Source organism: Coregonus clupeaformis, unplaced genomic scaffold (genome assembly GCF_020615455.1).
Source record: "Coregonus clupeaformis isolate EN_2021a unplaced genomic scaffold, ASM2061545v1 scaf1698, whole genome shotgun sequence".
NCBI classification, from domain to species: Eukaryota; Metazoa; Chordata; class Actinopteri; order Salmoniformes; family Salmonidae; genus Coregonus; species Coregonus clupeaformis.
The window spans coordinates 67,501-86,127 of record NW_025535152.1 but is presented as its reverse complement, the minus strand read 5'-3'; the positions used below and the strand labels follow the sequence as shown (position 1 = coordinate 86,127).

Genomic DNA, 18,627 nt, shown 5'->3' with positions numbered 1-18,627 from the left:
GAACCGCATCATCTCGGCCTTCTGCTGAGCTCTCTCTTTCTCAATTCAATTTCAATTTAAGGGCTTTATTGGCAAGTGAAGTAAACAAAAGTGAAATAAACAATAAATATTAACAGTAAACATTACACTCAGAAGTTCCAAAAGAATAAAGACATTTCAAATGACATATTATATCTATATATAGTGTTCGAACAATGTGCAAATAGTTACAAAGCACAAATGGGAAAATAAATAAACATAAATATGGGTTGTATTTACAATGGTGTTTGTTCTTAACTGGTTGCCCTTTTCTTGTGGCAACAGGTCACACATCTTGTTGCTGTTATGGCACACTGTGGTTTTTCACCCAGTAGATATGGGAGTTTATCCAAACTGGGTTTGTTTTCGAATTCTTTGTGGATCGCTGTAATCTGAGGGAAATATGTGTCTCTAATATGGTCATACATTTGGCAGGAGGTTAGGAAGTGCAGCTCAGTTTCCACCTCATTTTGTGGGCAGTGTGCACATAGCCTGTCTTCTCTTGAGAGCCAGGTCTGCCTACGGCGGCCTTTCTCAATAGCAAGGCTATGCTCACTGAGTCTGTACATAGTCAAAGCTTTCCTTAAGTTTGGGTCAGTCACAGTGGTCAGGTATTCTGCCACTGTGTACTCTCTGTTTAGGGCCAAATAGCATTCTAGTTTGCTCTGTTATTTTTGTTAATTCTTTCCAATGTGTCAAGTAATTCTCTTTTTGTTTTCTCATGATTTGGTTGGGTCTAATTGTGTTGTTGTTGTTGTTGTCCTGGGGCTCTGTGGGGTCTGTTTGTGTTTGTGAACAGAGCCCCAGGACCAGCTTACTTGGGGGACTCTTCTCCAAGTTCATCTCTCCGTAGGTGATGGCGTTGTTATGGAAGGTTTGGGAATCGCTTCCTTTTAAGTGGTTATAGAATTTAATGGCTCTTTTCTGGATTTTGATAATTAGTGGGTATCGGCCTAAATCTGCTCTGCCTGCATTATTTGGTGTTTTTCGTTGTACACTGAGGATATTTTTGCGGAATTCTGCATGCAGAGTCTCAATCTGGTGTTTGTCCCATTTTTGTGAATTCTTGGTTGGTGAGCGGACCCCAGACCTCACAACCATAAAGGGCAATGGGTTCTATAACTGATTCAAGTATTTTTTGCCAGATCCTAATTGGTATGTCGAATGTTATGTTCCTTTTGATGGCATAGAAGGCCCTTCTTGCCTCGTCTCTCAGATCGTTCACAGTTTTGTGGAAATTACCTGTGGCGCTGATGTTTAGGCCGAGGTATGTATAGTTTTTTTGTGTGCTCTAGGTCAACAGTGTCTAGATGGAATTTGTATTTGTGGTCCTGGCAACTGGACCTTTTTTGGAACACCATTATTTTTGTCTTACTGAGATTTACTGTCAGGGCCCAGGTCTGACAGAATCTGTGCAGAAGATCTAGGTGCTGCTGTAGGCCCTCCTTGGTTGGTGACAGAAGCACCTGATCATCAGTAGACATTTGACTTCAGATTCTAGTACATTCTCTCTCTCTCCTCTCTCTCTCTCTCTCTCTCTCTCTCTCTCTCTTCTCTCTCTTTTCTCTTCTCTTCTCTCCTCTCTCTCTCCTCTCTTTCTCTCCCCTTCTTTCTCCTCTCTCTCTCTCTCCCCTTCTCTCTCTTTCTCTCTCCTCTCTCTTTCTCTCTCTCTCTCTCCTCTTCTCTCTCCACTCTGTCTCTCTCTGTCTCTCTCTCTCTCTCTCTCTCTCTCTCTCTCTCTTCTCTCTCCTTCTCTCTTCTCTCTGTGTTAATATCTGTTCCATTCTGCTGGCCAGTGTAAAGTCAAGGGTCTCTCTCCTTCAGCCAATCATCACTGGTTAGCCAGGTATGTTCCTATTCTTTAGAATGGGTTGTTTTGATTCTAAAGGAAGCCAGTCATAACACTAAGAACAATGTGACAAGCTGAATTGTTCTTCATATTCAGCACCATGAATGGAAGGCTAGGGCTATTTATACTGGAATCATCATCATAATAATTAGGTGGGTGCTTATATTTGTCCTATTTCCCTGAGAGACCCTCTATCCGTTAGGCTACCTTCCACCCTCAACATTCCTTTGTGCATTGTCCGCTGTGGGTGTCTAGCTTGGTGTAGGTGTGTGTGGGGGGATGTTTTGAGTGAGTGTGTATTTAGTGTGTGTGTTCACGAGTGTCAAGATGTCGCTGGAATTCCTCAGGGACTATATCAAGGTCCGACACGGTGAATCATGGTCCACGCACACATTCTCAGTGTCACCCCATCACCATGTCATCACGCCCATAAGCCACACATCATCCTCCTCCCTGCTCCGCCATTCCAGCTCAAGGTTTCCAGACCCAGAGACGTGTTCAGTGCTTTAGCTGCAGTGGGAAAGTGAAGCCACACACGGTTGGCTGCAGTACTGAGGATGTTTACGCACGCCGAGTGTTTCTCCCTCAGTGGTAATCCCAGGGGAAACACTGTCCTCTCGCTGTCACCCAGGAAGCTGGATCTATGTGTGTGTTCGCTCTAGTAGCTTGTGGAACAGGAGGATTTCTGCTAGAAGGAAAACAGCAGCATAGCCAGTTTTCCATTGATCCCACTGTTAAAGGAAACCATTGGCCTCTGGATAACCCAGAACAGAGCAGTAGTGTGGGACCAAGGGTGGATGGATGGATGTAGGCCTATTTATTACCTTCATTCATAGCTGCTGTTAGTAGTGTTACTGGAGGCTCTTTCTGTTCTAGTCTAGGGCCTGGACTCAGTACTGGAGGCTCTTTCTGTTCTAGTCTAGGGCCTGGACTCAGTACTGGAGGCTCTTTCTGTTCTAGTCTAGGGCCTGGACTCAGTACTGGAGGCTCTTTCTGTTCTAGTCTAGGGCCTGGACTCAGTACTGGAGGATCCTTCTGTTCTAGTCTAGGGCCCTGGACTCAGTACTGGAGGCTCTTTCTGTTCTAGTCTAGGGCCTGGACTCAGTACTGGAGGATCCTTCTGTTCTAGTCTAGGGCCTGTATTCAGTACTGGAGGATCCTTCTGTTCTAGTCTAGGGCCTGTATTCAGTACTGGAGGCTCTTTCTGTTCTAGTCTAGGGCTCTGGACTCAGTACTGGAGGCTCTTTCTGTTCTAGTCTAGGGCCCTGGACTCAGTACTGGAGGATCTTTCTGTTCTAGTCTAGGGCCCTGGACTCAGTACTGGAGGCTCTTTCTGTTCTAGTCTAGGGCTCTGGACTCAGTACTGGAGGCTCTTTCTGTTCTAGTCTAGGGCCCTGGACTCAGTACTGGAGGCTCTTTCTGTTCTAGTCTAGGGCCCTGGACTCAGTACTGGAGGATCTTTCTGTTCTAGTCTAGGGCCCTGGACTCAGTACTGGAGGCTCTTTCTGTTCTAGTCTAGGGCCCTGGACTCAGTACTGGAGGCTCTTTCTGTTCTAGTCTAGGGCTCTGGACTCAGTACTGGAGGCTCTTTCTGTTCTAGTCTAGGGCCCTGGACTCAGTACTGGAGGCTCTTTCTGTTCTAGTCTAGGGCTCTGGACTCAGTACTGGAGGATCCTTCTGTTCTAGTCTAGGGCTCTGGACTCAGTACTGGAGGATCCTTCTGTTCTAGTCTAGGGCCTGGACTCAGTACTGGAGGATCCTTCTGTTCTAGTCTAGGGCTCTGGACTCAGTACTGGAGGCTCCTTCTGTTCTAGTCTAGGGCCTGGACTCAGTACTGGAGGATCCTTCTGTTCTAGTCTAGGGCCTGGACTCAGTACTGGAGGATCCTTCTGTTCTAGTCTAGGGCCTGTACTCAGTACTGGAGGCTCCTTCTGTTCTAGTCTAGGGCCTGGACTCAGTACTGGAGGATCCTTCTGTTCTAGTCTAGGGCCTGGACTCAGTACTAGAGGCTCTTTCTGGACTAGTCTAGGGCCTGGACTCAGTACTGGAGGATCCTTCTGTTCTAGTCTAGGGCCTGTATTCAGGACTGGAGGCTCTTTCTGTTCTAGTCTAGGGCCTGGACTCAGTACGTGTGGCCATTGCGGGAATCAAACCCTCAATATTGGTATATTACGAGCTCTATAATAATATATAATAATATGCCATTTAGCAGACGCTTTTATCCAAAGCGACTTACAGTCATGCGTGCATACATTTTTTTTTTGTGTATGGGTGGTCCCGGGGTTCGAACCCACTACCTTGGCGTTACAAGCGCCGTGCTCTACCAGCTGAGCTACAGAGGACCATCTATGGTTGCATCATCAGCCCCATATGGGCTGTTCTATGTTCTATTCTCTATGTTCTGAGCTTCAGTTCTATGAGTTCTATGTTCTGAGCTTCAGTTCTATGAGTTCTATGTTCTGAGCTTGTGTTCAGATCAATAGACAGGAACAGCTGTGATATTCTGCCCCCAGAGATCCCATCATGCCCTACTCACCATCAACATACAGGGAACTGCCCAAATAAAGGAAACCCTTGAGTAAATGAGGGATACAAAGTATATTGAAAGCAGGTGCTTCCATACAGGTGTGGTTCCTGAGTTAATTAAGCAGTTAATATCCCATCATGCTTAGGGTCATGTATAGAAATGCCCAGTTGCCCATTATTTTTTTTAACATTTTAGTCATTTTAGCAGACGCTCTTATCCAGAGCGACTTACAGTTAGTGAGTGCATACATTTTCATACTGGCCCCCCGTGGGAAACGAACCCACAACCCTGGCGTTGCAAACGCCATGCTCTACCAACTGAGCTACATCCCTGCCGGCCATTCCCTCCCCTACCCTGGACGACGCTGGGCCAATTGTGCGCCGCCCCATGGGTCTCCCGGTCGCGGCCGGCTATGACAGAGCCTGGATTCGAACCAGGATCTCTAGTGGCACAGCTAGCACTGCGCCACTTATTTTGGCTATCATGGCTAGAAGAAGAGATCTCAGTGACTTTGAAAGAGGAGTCTCAAAGGACGATAGGGGGTTTAAAATGTGTATATGGTGTGTGTGCCTGTGTGTCTCTGTGTGTGTGTGTGCTCTGTGTGTGTGTGTCTCTGTGTGTGTGTGTGTGTGTGTAGACTGACTGCAGTCCTGTCTGACTGTAGACTGACTGCAGTCCTGTCTGACTGTAGACTCTGAGAACACACTGACTGTGTGTGTGCGTGTATGTACTGCGTAGTCATGTGCAGGGCATTAACCTGCGTTTGTCATCATGTGATCTTTATTTGGCACACGACCACATCCTCACGCTGCTGAAAGTGAGTGTTCACACATCTTTCTGAAGTTCTGAATGTTCCACCCCTCTGTGGCTACCATGTCACCCACTCTAGCAGACAACCTCCGTTACCTAGAAAGAAAGGCTGGTCGACTGATATCTCACTCTGTTCAATTCAGCCAGGTTATAATGTGTTATGTCACAGTGGAAGAAATAGAAGCCTATCATGGTATTAGGCCTGTATTAACTAGATAACTGTATTAGAGACATTTTATTGGAAAAAGATCTGCTCTTATGTAATGTTATGATTTATTTCAATAAGATTACCGTAGTAAATCCATGAAATTATGTACGTTTGGAGAAGTTGTTTTTGATGTAGAAATTATTTTAGCTTTATATTCTAGTGTACAATGAAGTCTGCCATCTAGTGGTAGACATTTTTACATTTTTGCATAAATATTAAGTTGGAATTCCTATTAACTGTATGGCATCTTTTCTCTCTCTCTCTCTCTCTCTCTCCCTCTCTCTCCCGCTCTCTCTCTCTCTCCCGCTCTCTCTCTCTCTCCCGCTCTCTCTCTCTCTCTCTCCCCTCTCTCTCTCTCTCCCCCTCTCGCTCTCTCTCTCTCCCCCTCTCGCTCTCTCTCTCTCTCCCCCCTCTCGCTCTCTCTTCCGCCCCCCCCTCTCTCTCTCTCTCTCTCTCTCTCTCCCCCCTCTCTCTCTCTCTCATCTCTCTCTCTCTCTCTCAGCAGTCAGTTGGAAGGGGACGTGAAAGAAGAGATCCTTCAGCCCCCAGAGCCACGCCCGGTTCCTCCCATCCTCACCCCGTCTCCCCCCTCTGCCTTCCCCACCGTCACCAACGTACGGCAGGACAACGACCGCTACCACCCCAAGCCTGTCATCCACGTCCTGGCCTCCGCACAACAGCAGCCCCAGAACGCCCATCAGTCCCCCGACCTGAAGGAGAACTATAACAAGACTTCAGAAAAGACATCGTTGGACAGTGTCTCCCCAGGAGGCCCCCCAGCCCAGGCCCCCTCTCCCTCCTCCCCCTCCCCAGCGGACGGTTCAGTGCGTCTGGAGAGGAAGTTGAGTATTGAGATACAGAAGGTACCGTTACAGGAGGGTCCTAAGAGCTTCGATGGTAACAGCAAGCTGCATAGATCCCATGCCTTCAAGACCCGCTCCAACACCTCTAGTTCCTCTTTTTCTGAGGACTCAGGGGCCGACATCATAACGCACCAGGGTGCCTTTGGACCCCTCCCCGCCCGCCCCAACCACCTGCCCCCTTACGGGGAGAAGGTGGGTCAGGCAGGCTGGATCAGCCCCGAGAAAGCCCCCACACCTCCAGCCCTGGTGGCTGGGTCAGAGAGCACCCCCACCTCCAATCTGACCTCTTCCCAGCCTCTCTCCTCCACCTCCACCCCTGTCAGGACTGCTCTGAGCTTCACCAACCCTCTGCACTCAGACTTCCCTGATGTGATGGGAGATGGAGGGATCACTGGAGTAGGAGGAGGGGAGAGTTCCAGACCTTCATGGTCCTCCAAGGCAACGGCCACGGTTACGGCGGCCCATGGCGAACACCCGCACAGGAAGGTGTCGACCATGTCCATCGCCGGGCAACGGTCGCCGACGGAAACGGCATCAAGTACGTGGTGACGTTAGGGTTATTACTAACTAACCTACCTCCCTAACTCTCAGTTGGGATGTGGTACTACTGACTGAAACAGACTAGGGACCAGACACAGGGATAGAAGATGGGCTGGGGCTGGGAGTGAGGGTCAGAGCTGGGTTTAAACACTATTTGAAATCATTTCAAATACTTTATCTGGGCTTTATCTGAGCTTGCCTGGGGGCAATGGACCAATTTGGCACTCCAGGGAGACTAAAGCAAACGTTAAAAGTATGTTAAATATTTCAAATAGTATTTGAACCCAGGTGGTCTGGTTGGGGTCCTATTGTAAGGGCTGACTAAGGGTCAGTGGTTCTTGTGGTCAGCTGTAGGGTGGAGTAGCAGCTGATAGGCAGATCTAGGGTCAGTTTGTGTTGAGCTGGAGACTACGTCCGTGGCCAAGAGGGCACTGGCAGACCACACTGTAATGACAGGCTGTCCAAGGCCATCTAGACACACACACACAGACAGACGAGGTATGTAGACCACAGATCTATATTAACACACAGCACTGCCAGGGACAATGGAGATTGATCAGTCCAACTGACAGTCTCAGACCACTGGCTTGAAATATAGACTAATGTTCAGTCCAACTGACAGTCTCAGACCACTGGCTTGAAATATAGACTAATGTTCAGTCCAACTGACAGTCTCAGTCCACTGGCTTGAAATATAGACTAATGTTCAGTCCAACTGACAGTCTCAGACCACTGGCTTGAAATATAGACTAATGTTCAGTCCAACTGAGTCTCAGACCACTGGCTTGAAATATAGACTAATGTTCAGTCCAACTGACAGTCTCAGACCACTGGTTTGAAATATAGACTAATGTTCAGTCCAACTGACAGTCTCAGACCACTGGCTTGAAATATAGACTAATGTTCAGTCCAACTGACAGTCTCAGACCACTGGCTTGAAATATAGACTAATGTTCAGTCCAACTGACAGTCTCAGACCACTGGCTTGAAATATAGACTAATGTTCAGTCCAACTGACAGTCTCAGTCCACTGGCTTGAAATATAGACTAATTATATACACACAGACTTGCTTATGGACTGCTTATGTGGAGAATGAACATTTTAATTATGTCTAAAACAGATACTGTCTGGATACATTGAATATATTGTTATAAAACTTGTTAAACCATGGAACTAATTATGTAATGTAACCCCCCCCCCAAAAGAAGTGTCAATAAACTGATTTTTTTTCGGAATTTCTTCGTCCAACTCTGACCTGCTATAGTCACTCATTTTCTGAAGTACAGTAAATGCGTAATCTGCCATTTTACCATGGTAACCCAGTCCTAGTCCACTGTAGAATGAGGACAAGACACACACACATAATGGTGTCTCACTGGAGGTCAAATAAACAGATCACGGCACGATAATGTAGCCCACACTATCAATGTTATTAGATGGTGTATAGGCCCATATTACGCCTGCTCTGGCGGGCCCTGGCTTAGGGTTTAGGCTATAGACTACATGTCAAAGGCTCAAGTTGGAGTTACCACAGTATTCTGTGACAGTGAAGGGACAGAACAGTACAGGATGCTGAGTGGGGTTATGTAAAAATGGTGGGGTTATGTCTACAGGTTAATGTGGGAGGTGGGGCGGGCTGAGTGGGAGGAAAGAGCTAATGGTAAGTCTTAGATGGGGTTATGTTGAGAGGGGTAATGGTAAGTCTTAGATGGGGTTATGTTGAGAGGGGTAATGGTAAGTCTTAGATGGGGTTATGTTGAGAGGGGTAATGGTAAGTCTTAGATGGGGTTATGTTGAGAGGGGTAATGGTAAGTCTTAGATGGGGTTATGTTGAGAGGGGTAATGGTAAGTCTTAGATGGGGTTATGTTGAGAGGGGTAATGGTAAGTCTTAGATGGGGTTATGTTGAGAGGGGTAATGGTAAGTCTTAGATGGGGTTATGTTGAGAGGGGTAATGGTAAGTCTTTTCAGACAGTCTGATGCTTCTATTGGATGATTTGTTGATGATGTGAAATGTTCTGAAGGTGAGGAGGAGTAATCATCTGATGGTGTGTGGCTACAGGCTCTGCTGTTGGTTTCTTTGAGCTCATGGCATGTGGCGCTTTCTGACCATCAGTGCTTGGCGGGGGAGGTGTGTGTGTGTGTGTGTGTGTGTTTGCCTGCGTGTCACCCCATTGGAAGTGGGCCGTTAGCGGTGCTCTGGGGGCCAAAGCATAGATGAATCTTACATCTGTCCATGGTGCAAACAGGGCTAATGTGTTCTGCGGACCCCCAGCTGCCCCACGACTGAGCTGGTTTGCAATGTAGGTTGCATCCCAAATGGCACCCTGTTCCCTATATAGTGCACAACTTTTGACAAAAGGGTGCCATTTGGGACACAGACTGTAATGTACCAGGCTGTTTCTGCTTTCCCCAAGGAGAGACGTTGCTAGGGCTCAACAGGGTGTTTCAGACAGGAGAGACGTTGCTAGGGCTCAACGGGGTGTTTCAGACAGGAGAGACGTTGCTAGGGCTCAACGGGGTGTTTCAGACAGGAGAGATGTTGCTAGGGATCAACAGGGTGTTTCAGACAGGAGAGATGTTGCTAGGGCTCAACAGGGTGTTTCAGACAGGAGAGACGTTGCTAGGGCTCAACAGGGTGTTTCAGATAGGAGAGATGTTGCTAGGGCTTAACAGGGTGTTTCAGACAGGAGAGACGTTGCTAGGGCTCAATAGGGTGTTTCAGACAGGAGAGACGTTGCTAGGGCTCAACAGGGTGTTTCAGATAGGAGAGATGTTGCTAGGGCTTAACAGGGTGTTTCAGACAGGAGATATGTTGCTAGGGCTCAACAGGGTGTTTCAGACAGGAGAGACGTTGCTAGGGCTCAACAGGGTGTTTCAGATAGGAGAGATGTTGCTAGGGCTTAACAGGGTGTTTCAGACAGGAGAGACGTTTCTAGGGCTCAACGGGGTGTTTCAGACAGGAGAGACGATGCTAGGGCTCAACGGGGTATTTCAGACAGGAGAGACGTTGGTAGGGCTCAACGGGGTGTTTCAGACAGGAGAGACGTTGCTAGGGCTCAACGGGGTGTTTCAGACAGGAGAGACGTTGCTAGGGCTCAATGGGGTGTTTCAGACAGGAGAGATGTTGCTAGGGCTCAATGGGGTGTTTCAGACAGGAGAGACGTTGCTAGGGCTCAACGGGGTGTTTCAGACAGGAGAGACGTTGCTAGGGCTCAACGGGGTGTTTCAGACAGGAGAGACGTTGCTAGGGCTCAACGGGGTGTTTCAGACAGGAGAGACGTTGCTAGGGCTCAACGGGGTGTTTCAGACAGAGAACGTTGCTAGGGCTCAACGGGGTGTTTCAGACAGGAGAGGCGTTGCTAGGGCTCAACGGGGTGTTTCAGACAGGAGAGACGTTGCTAGGGATCAACGGGGTGTTTCAGACAGGAGAGACGTTGCTAGGGCTCAACAGGGTATTTCAGACTGGAGAGATGTTGCTAGGGCTCAACGGGTAGTTTCAGACAGGAGAGATGTTGCTAGGGCTCAACGGGGTGTTTCAGACAGGAGAGGAGACTAGACATGCTAGAGGAGCCAGGCAATAGACAGGCGCTAAAGTAGCCTGCGCCTGCACAAATGGCTCTGCTAGCAGGTGAGTGGTGTGGATAACTTGAAGCTAAGCACAATCGACTACAGCTGAATAATGTGTTTTCACAATGAAAAATGTCTCCTGGACCCTTATTCTGCTTGCGTGTTTCCCTCCGTGCCCTTGTCAGACAGAGTAGTGTTAGGCTGGGTGTGAGAGCGCGCGAGGAAGCAGACGGTGTCTGGGAGGATAGTTGATGTGGAAAGATTCGTCAGGAGGGATGGAAGGATGGATATAGGGGTGAAGGGAGGAGGGGATCCATATAGGAAGGGATGGAGGAGAGTGCTGTGAGAGGTCAGGCTAGGATGAGCTGAGGGAGTGTGCGTTAGACAGAGAACTCGCTAGTGGTCAAGCACCAGGAGATGTTTCAGTGGGTCCTGGAAGGTGGATCGGTGGGGGGCTGGGATGGATGTGTGTGTGGAGGGAGGGAGGGGGGAACAATGCATGTATACCAACCAACCATGTGCACGGGTGTAAAGTCTCCTGTATTGCCACGCTATGACCAACGGCCTGACCGTCACTTCACTGCCCGGAGATGTGATGTGTGGTTTTGAGCAAAGGCAGCTGATGGGAATCAAGCGATATCCTAATCATGATCTCAAAATCACCTGATCTCTGATTGTATGATCTCTTTGCTTGTGATTTAAACAGCTGTGATTTTATGGGAATGATGGAATGGTTTGGCGTTGATTTTGGCTGTGCTTGGCTTTGTGGGCGCATTGTCTTGGTTTGTGGTGGTTATGGCTCTGATCTGGGATGATGTATTCTGAGCTTGTCTCTCTGGCTGCATCTGAAATACTTTACCTAGGACTCTGGCTAAAAGTAGTGCACTTAACCATTAGGAATAGGGCACCATTTCAGATGTACCTGTTTCTCGCTGTCGTTTGATTGTTGATTGGCTGCCGATTGACCGTCGATTTGACCTTTGACCCCTGGTAGTAACCCCTGCTGTACTCTGACCTCTGACCCAGACAGTGACCAGAGTGAAGATTCCCCTCCCCCTCTACCTGAGAGAACCCCAGAGTCCTTCATTTTGGCCACAGGTGTGTTTTAACGGTCCGAGACAAGGGATCAACTGGGGATCAACTTGATCTCCCAGTCTTGGTCTCCTACATCAGGAATGGTGAGATGTAGTAAGATGTATGGCATCATGAGACTACAGACAAGGGAGGGTCTGCAATTTCCAACATCCTGGAGAGCCACTGTGTTGCAGGCTTTTGTTCCAGCCCAACTGTAAGTTAACACTTCTGATTAAAATGATCAACTAATCATAGTCTCCTATTTAGACGGTGAAAAGGTGAATTGAGGGTTTTATAGCAGGGCTGGAACAAAAACCTGCACCTTCTGGCATTCTAAAGCCCTCCAGGACTGGCTCCACCCCCTGGTCTGCCTGATGTCTTCTGCTGCAGTGTGGTGGCTTGACACAAGAGGGCGCCATAAACAACTCTGCAGACCCTGAACATTGATGGGTTTGCCTTCACTTCTCAATCAGTCATCTCAGCTTCAGAACTCTATTCCAGATTAGTTTTGATATGACTGTTGTTGAGAGAGCACAAAAATGAAATTACGGGCTTTTTAATTAACTTATCTCTGATTCTCGGCAGTATATATCCAGTCTACAGATGTAAGCCAGACACCATCATTCAAAAGCCTTCAGGTGCCCAAAACAGCTGAGACCAACTCCTTAACTCCTTAGTGTCCTTCCAACAGCACACCACTGAAACTCCTTAGTGTCCTTCCAACAGCACACCACTGAAACTCCTTAGTGTCCTTCCAACAGCACACCACTGAAACTCCTTAGTGTCCTTCCAACAGCACACCACTGAAACTCCTTAGTGTCCTTCCAACAGCACACCACTGAAACTCCTTAGTGTCCTAACAGCACACCACTGAAACTCCTTAGTGTCCTTCCAACAGAACACCACTGAAACTCCTTAGTGTCCTTCCAACAGCACACCACTGAAACTCCTTAGTGTCCTAACAGCACACCACTCAAACTCGGGACGTACGTAGGGCCAGGAGGTTTTCATCACCATATGACCAGACCAGGAGTACTCCAGGCCCCAGGTATAGCCTACAAGTACAACTAGTGTCCTGAGTTTTATAGATCAGCTCAGATGGTCGGATATCCCCAGCAACAGCAGTAGTACATGACTGACATTGAAACTATGGTGATATCATTAGGCCCAAGGACAGAAGTTGCAGGACCACCAGATAATTCATTCTAGAGATCCTTATAAGCAGAGTTTAACTGGGTCCAGCTCCGAGGGTAATGGTTATGGACATTTCCCCAATTATAACTTTTCATCATAGCCTCCAGATAGCTGCGCTATTTTCACCACAGACCGCAAGGCTACTGACTGGTTCTCAATGCAAGTTTGTTTTTGTTTGTTTGTTAACTTTGTTACACAGATGATAATGCGGTGCCACAATGACCAAGGTGGAGTTGGTTAAGGAGCCTTTTGTGCCAGGAGGGAAATGGAAAATAACCCTGTTTCGCTCAATCCAGAGTCCCACCCCTCACTCTCCTCTAATGGTTCGGCTCTAAATCCCCCCCTTCTCCAACTGTTATGATTCGGCTTGGAACTATGCCCACTTCCCAGAACCCCTTGCCTGCAGGGCAGCCTCAGCCCTGTGCAGCTGTGAAGGGATGGAGGGAGTGATGAATGGATGGAGCGAGACCGGGATGGAGGGCAGAGTTAATTGACTCACTGAGCTGGCAGTTAGCGTTCTCTGGTATTAGCAGGCTCTCATTAGATTGTGTGTGTTTATGTACTGGTGTGTGTTCGTGACCGTTATCAAATCAGAGTTTATTAGTCACATGCACAGGGTACAGTGAAATTCTTAAGCTCCGAGCTCCAACATGCAGGTCAAAGAGAAGTGAGTGAAATAGTACTAATACTACTACTACTAATAATACTAATAATACTAAGTAAAATAATAGAATAGAAAAAGATCACAAGACTGCATATATACATATTTACAACAAGTTTTACATGTATAACTAGTTTACATTGACAACTAGTTTTAAGTTTACAATGAGTTAACGTTTACAACTAGTTTACATGTACAACTAATTTATGTTTACAACTAGTTTACATTTACAATTAGTTAACATTTACAGCTGGTTTACAACTAGTTTAACATTTACAGCTAGTTTACATGTACAGCTAGTTTTACATGTACAACTAGTTTATGTTTACGTTTACAACAAGTTTACATTTACAACTAGTTTTGCATTTACAACTAGTTTTACATGTATACCTAGTTTACATTTACAGCTATTTTTACGTTTACAGGTAGTTAACGTTTGCAACTAGTTTACATGCACAGCTAATTTCACATGTACAATTAGTTGTACGTTTACAACTCGTTTACATTTACAACTATTTTATGTGTACAACTAGTTTATGTTTACACTTTGTTAACATTTACAGCTGGTTTACAACTAGTTTTACATTTACAGCTAGTTTACATTTACAACTAGTTTACATTTACAACTAGTTTTACATTTACAACTAGTTTTACATTTACAGCTAGTTTTACATTTATAACTAGTTTTAAACACACAATGAAGACGTTGAAGGGCAGGGTGAACCATTAAGAGCCGAGGAGACGGAACAGTCGTAATTGGTGCTTAAATGACCTCCAGCATGTAAGAACAGTTACAGCTACAATGGAATGAATGAGGAAGCCAGAGTGGTAAATAAAGACGTTCTAAAAGAGAAGTCTCTTGTGGCCAGACATACTCTTGTGTCTGCAGCCTAGAAGCCTGGCACTTGAGGCTACTCAATATATAGGGCGACTGTTTCATTGTGTTTATGGTGTGTCTCTATGGAAGTCTCTCTCTTGTCTTTTACTTTCTCTCTCTCTATCTCTCTCTCTCTCTCTCTCTGTGTCCATCTCCAGACCCCTCAGAGTTAAAGGCACCAGGATCATCAGACTGGAGTATTTCAGAGGACCAGTCAGGAAAAGGACCAGGTTTTCCTCAGGTGAAGACCATTATCACCAGCTTTATAGAAACAACCTCTAGACCACTGTTCTCCAGTCCTGCTTCTGGGGACCCACAGGGTGTGCAGGGTTTTGTTGCCGCCCAGTACTAGCAGACCTGATTCAACTAATTAAGGGCTTGACGATGCGTCGAATGTGGTGTGTTAGTACTAGGCAGGAACAACTGCGTTAGGTTACTATATATGTTCCATTGTGATACACCCTCCTTCTGTCTCTACATCTCGTCACCGTCAACTCTTCCCTCTGTCTCTTTCCACAGGAGCAGAGGAGTACACAGGCACAGATAGCAGAGAGAGGTAGGTGGCTCATCTCTTCACAGTGTTTGGGCTAAATGATTGGCCGCCCATGCTGCCTCTGATGGTACGAGGGGGGGGGGGGATCTGTGTCCCCAACATAAGCCCTAGGATGCATTCCAAATGGCACCCTGTTCCCTATATAGTGCACGAGCCCTGGTCGAAAGTAGTGCACTATAAAGGGAATAGGGTTCCATTTGGGCCCCAAGTCAGTCTCAGATGTGGTTTTGTCCCTCCCTCTCAGATGGGTGATTAGGAGAGAGCAGGGGTTTGGCTGTAAAACATCACTCTGTTCTGCTGTTTGATGTTCAGATGGGTGATTAGGGGAGAGCAGGGGTTTGGCTGTAAAACATCCCTCTGTTCTGCTGTTTGATGTTCAGATGGGTGATTAGGGGAGAGCAGGGGTTTGGCTGTAAAACATCCCTCTGTTCTGCTGTTTGATGTTCAGATGGGTGATTAGGGGAGAGCAGGGGTTTGGCTGTAAAACATCCCTCTGTTCTGCTGTTTGATGTTCGGATGGGTGATTAGGGGAGAGCAGGGTTTTGGCTGTAAAACATCCCTCTGTTCTGCTGTTTGATGTTCAGATGGGTGATTAGGGAGAGCAGGGGTTTGGCTGTAAAACATCCCTCTGTTCTGCTGTTTGATGTTCAGATGGGTGATTAGGGGAGAGCAGGGGTTTGGCTGTAAAACATCACTCTGTTCTGCTGTTTGATGTTCGGATGGGTGATTAGGGAGAGCAGGGGTTTGGCTGTAAAACATCCCTCTGTTCTGCTGTTTGATGTTCAGATGGGTGATTAGGGAGAGCAGGGGTTTGGCTGTAAAACATCCCTCTGTTCTGCTGTTTGATGTTCAGATGGGTGATTAGGGGAGAGCAGGGGTTTGGCTGTAAAACATCACTCTGTTCTGCTGTTTGATGTTCAGATGGGTGATTAGGGGAGAGCACGGGTTTGGCTGTAAAACATCCCTCTGTTCTGCTGTTTGATGTTCAGATGGGTGATTAGGGGAGAGCAGGGGTTTGGCTGTAAAACATCCCTCTGTTCTGCTGTTTGATGTTCAGATGGGTGATTAGGGGAGAGCAGGGGTTTGGCTGTAAAACATCCCTCTGTTCTGCTGTTTGATGTTCAGATGGGTGATTAGGGGGAGAGCAGGGGTTTGGCTGTAAAACATCCCTCTGTTCTGCTGTTTGATGTTCAGATGGGTGATTAGGGGAGAGCAGGGGTTTGGCTGTAAAACATCACTCTGTTCTGCTGTTTGATGTTCAGATGGGTGATTAGGGGAGAGCAGGGGTTTGGCTGTAAAACATCCATATGTTCTGCTGTTTGATGTTCAGATGGGTGATTAGGGGAGAGCAGGGGTTTGGCTGTAAAACATCACTCTGTTCTGCTGTTTGATGTTCAGATGGGTGATTAGGGGAGAGCAGGGGTTTGGCTGTAAAACATCCCTCTGTTCTGCTGTTTGATGTTCGGATGGGTGATTAGGGGAGAGCAGGGGTTTGGCTGTAAAACATCACTCTGTTCTGCTGTTTGATGTTCGGATGGGTGATTAGGGGAGAGCAGGGGTTTGGCTGTAAAACATCCCTCTGTTCTGCTGTTTGATGTTCAGATGGGTGATTAGGGGAGAGCAGGGGTTTGGCTGTAAAACATCCCTCTGTTCTGCTGTTTGATGTTCAGATGGGTGATTAGGGGAGAGCAGGGGTTTGGCTGTAAAACATCCCTCTGTTCTGCTGTTTGATGTTCAGATGGGTGATTAGGGGAGAGCAGGGGTTTGGCTGTAAAACATCCCTCTGTTCTGCTGTTTGATGTTCAGATGGGTGATTAGGGGAGAGCAGGGGTTTGGCTGTAAAACATCCCTCTGTTCTGCTGTTTGATGTTCAGATGGGTGATTAGGGGAGAGCAGGGGTTTGGCTGTAAAACATCCCTCTGTTCTGCTGTTTGATGTTCAGATGGGTGATTAGGGAGAGCAGGGGTTTGGCTGTAAACATCCCTCTGTTCTGCTGTTTGATGTTCAGATGGGTGATTAGGGGAGAGCAGGGGTTTGGCTGTAAAACATCCCTCTGTTCTGCTGTTTGATGTTCAGATGGGTGAATAGGGGAGAGCAGGGGTTTGGCTGTAAAACATCCCTCTGTTCTGCTGTTTGATGTTCGGATGGGTGATTAGGGGAGAGCAGGGGTTTGGCTGTAAAACATCCCTCTGTTCTGCTGTTTGATGTTCAGATGGGTGATTAGGGGAGAGCAGGGGTTTGGCTGTAAAACATCCCTCTGTTCTGCTGTTTGATGTTCAGATGGGTGATTAGGGGAGAGCAGGGGTTTGGCTGTAAAACATCCCTCTGTTCTGCTGTTTGATGTTCAGATGGGTGAATAGGGGAGAGCAGGGGTTTGGCTGTGAAACATCACTATTTTCTGCTGTTTGATGTGTAGAGACAGAGGGTATTGTTAATGAATGAGGTAGAGGGAAAAGAGTGTGTTTGTAGGGTGTGGGGGGGTACAGAGGTGTCTGTGTGTGGTGTGTGTACTTGTTTTCATACTTATCAGGACCCCAGTGTCCTCACAATTCACCCCAATGTCCTGACAAGGTAGGAAAACAAGAACTTTTTTGAAAAGTCAGGACTTTTTTAATGTCCTGAATTTGTTCAAATGCTGTTCTAAGCTTAAGGGTTAGGTTTAGGGAAAATAGGATTTTTAATGTTCAAACATTTTTACTCCCCAAAAAGTCAAGAAATTTCACTAAAATAAACCTGTGTATGTGTACACCATGATCCATTCCCAGTTCCCCCCTACACAGACTTAACACTACTGTAGACCATGATCCATTCCTATTCCCCCTACACAGACTTAACACTACTGTAGACCATGATCCATTCCTATTCCCCCTACACAGACTTAACACTACTGTAGACCATGATCCATTCCTATTCCCCCTACACAGACTTAACACTACTGTAGACCATGATCCATTCCTAGTTCCCCCCTACACAGACTTAACACTACTGTAGACCATGATCCATTCCTAGTTCCCCCCTACACAGACTTAACACTACTGTAGACCATGATCCATTCCCAGTTCCCCCTACACAGACTTAACACTACTGTAGACCATGATCCATTCCTAGTTCCCCCCTACACAGACTTAACACTACTGTAGACCATGATCCATTCCTAGTTCCCCCCTACACAGACTTAACACTACTGTAGACCATGATCCATTCCCAGTTCCCCCTACACAGACTTAACACTACTGTAGACCATGATCCATTCCTATTCCCCCTACACAGACTTAACACTACTGTAGACCATGATCCATTCCCAGTTCCCCCCTACACAGACTTAACACTACTGTACACCATGATCCATTCCCAGTTCCCCCCTACACAGACTTAACACTACTGTAGACCATGATCCATTCCCAGTTCCCCCCTACACAGACTTAACACTACTGTACACCATGATCCATTCCCAGTTCCCCCCTACACAGACTTAACACTACTGTAGACCATGATCCATTCCTATTCCCCCTACCAGACTTAACACTACTGTAGACCATGATCCATTCCCAGTTCCCCCTACACAGACTTAACACTACTGTAGACCATGATCCATTCCTATTCCCCCCTACACAGACTTAACACTACTGTAGACCATGATCCATTCCTAGTTCCCCCTACACAGACTTAACACTACTGTAGACCATGATCCATTCCCAGTTCCCCCCTACACAGACTTAACACTACTGTAGACCATGATCCATTCCCAGTTCCCCCCTACACAGACTTAACACTACTGTAGACCATGATCCATTCCTAGTTCCCCCTACACAGACTTAACACTACTGTAGACCATGATCCATTCCTAGTTCCCCCCTACACAGACTTAACACTACTGTAGACC

At 47.0% G+C, this 18,627-nt stretch overlaps 1 protein-coding gene across 1 annotated transcript in view; it reads left to right on the top strand.

Moving 5' to 3' along the window:
• Positions 1-18,627, top strand: part of LOC121543911 (tyrosine-protein phosphatase non-receptor type 12-like) — a 36,087-nt gene that overhangs the window by 12,404 nt on the left and 5,056 nt on the right. The window contains exons 12-15 of the mRNA XM_045218629.1: positions 5,915-6,813; positions 11,412-11,483; positions 14,350-14,432; positions 14,711-14,747. Coding sequence (XP_045074564.1) covers positions 5,915-6,813; positions 11,412-11,483; positions 14,350-14,432; positions 14,711-14,747 — 1,091 coding nt within the window. The remainder of the gene's footprint in view (positions 1-5,914; positions 6,814-11,411; positions 11,484-14,349; positions 14,433-14,710; positions 14,748-18,627) is intronic.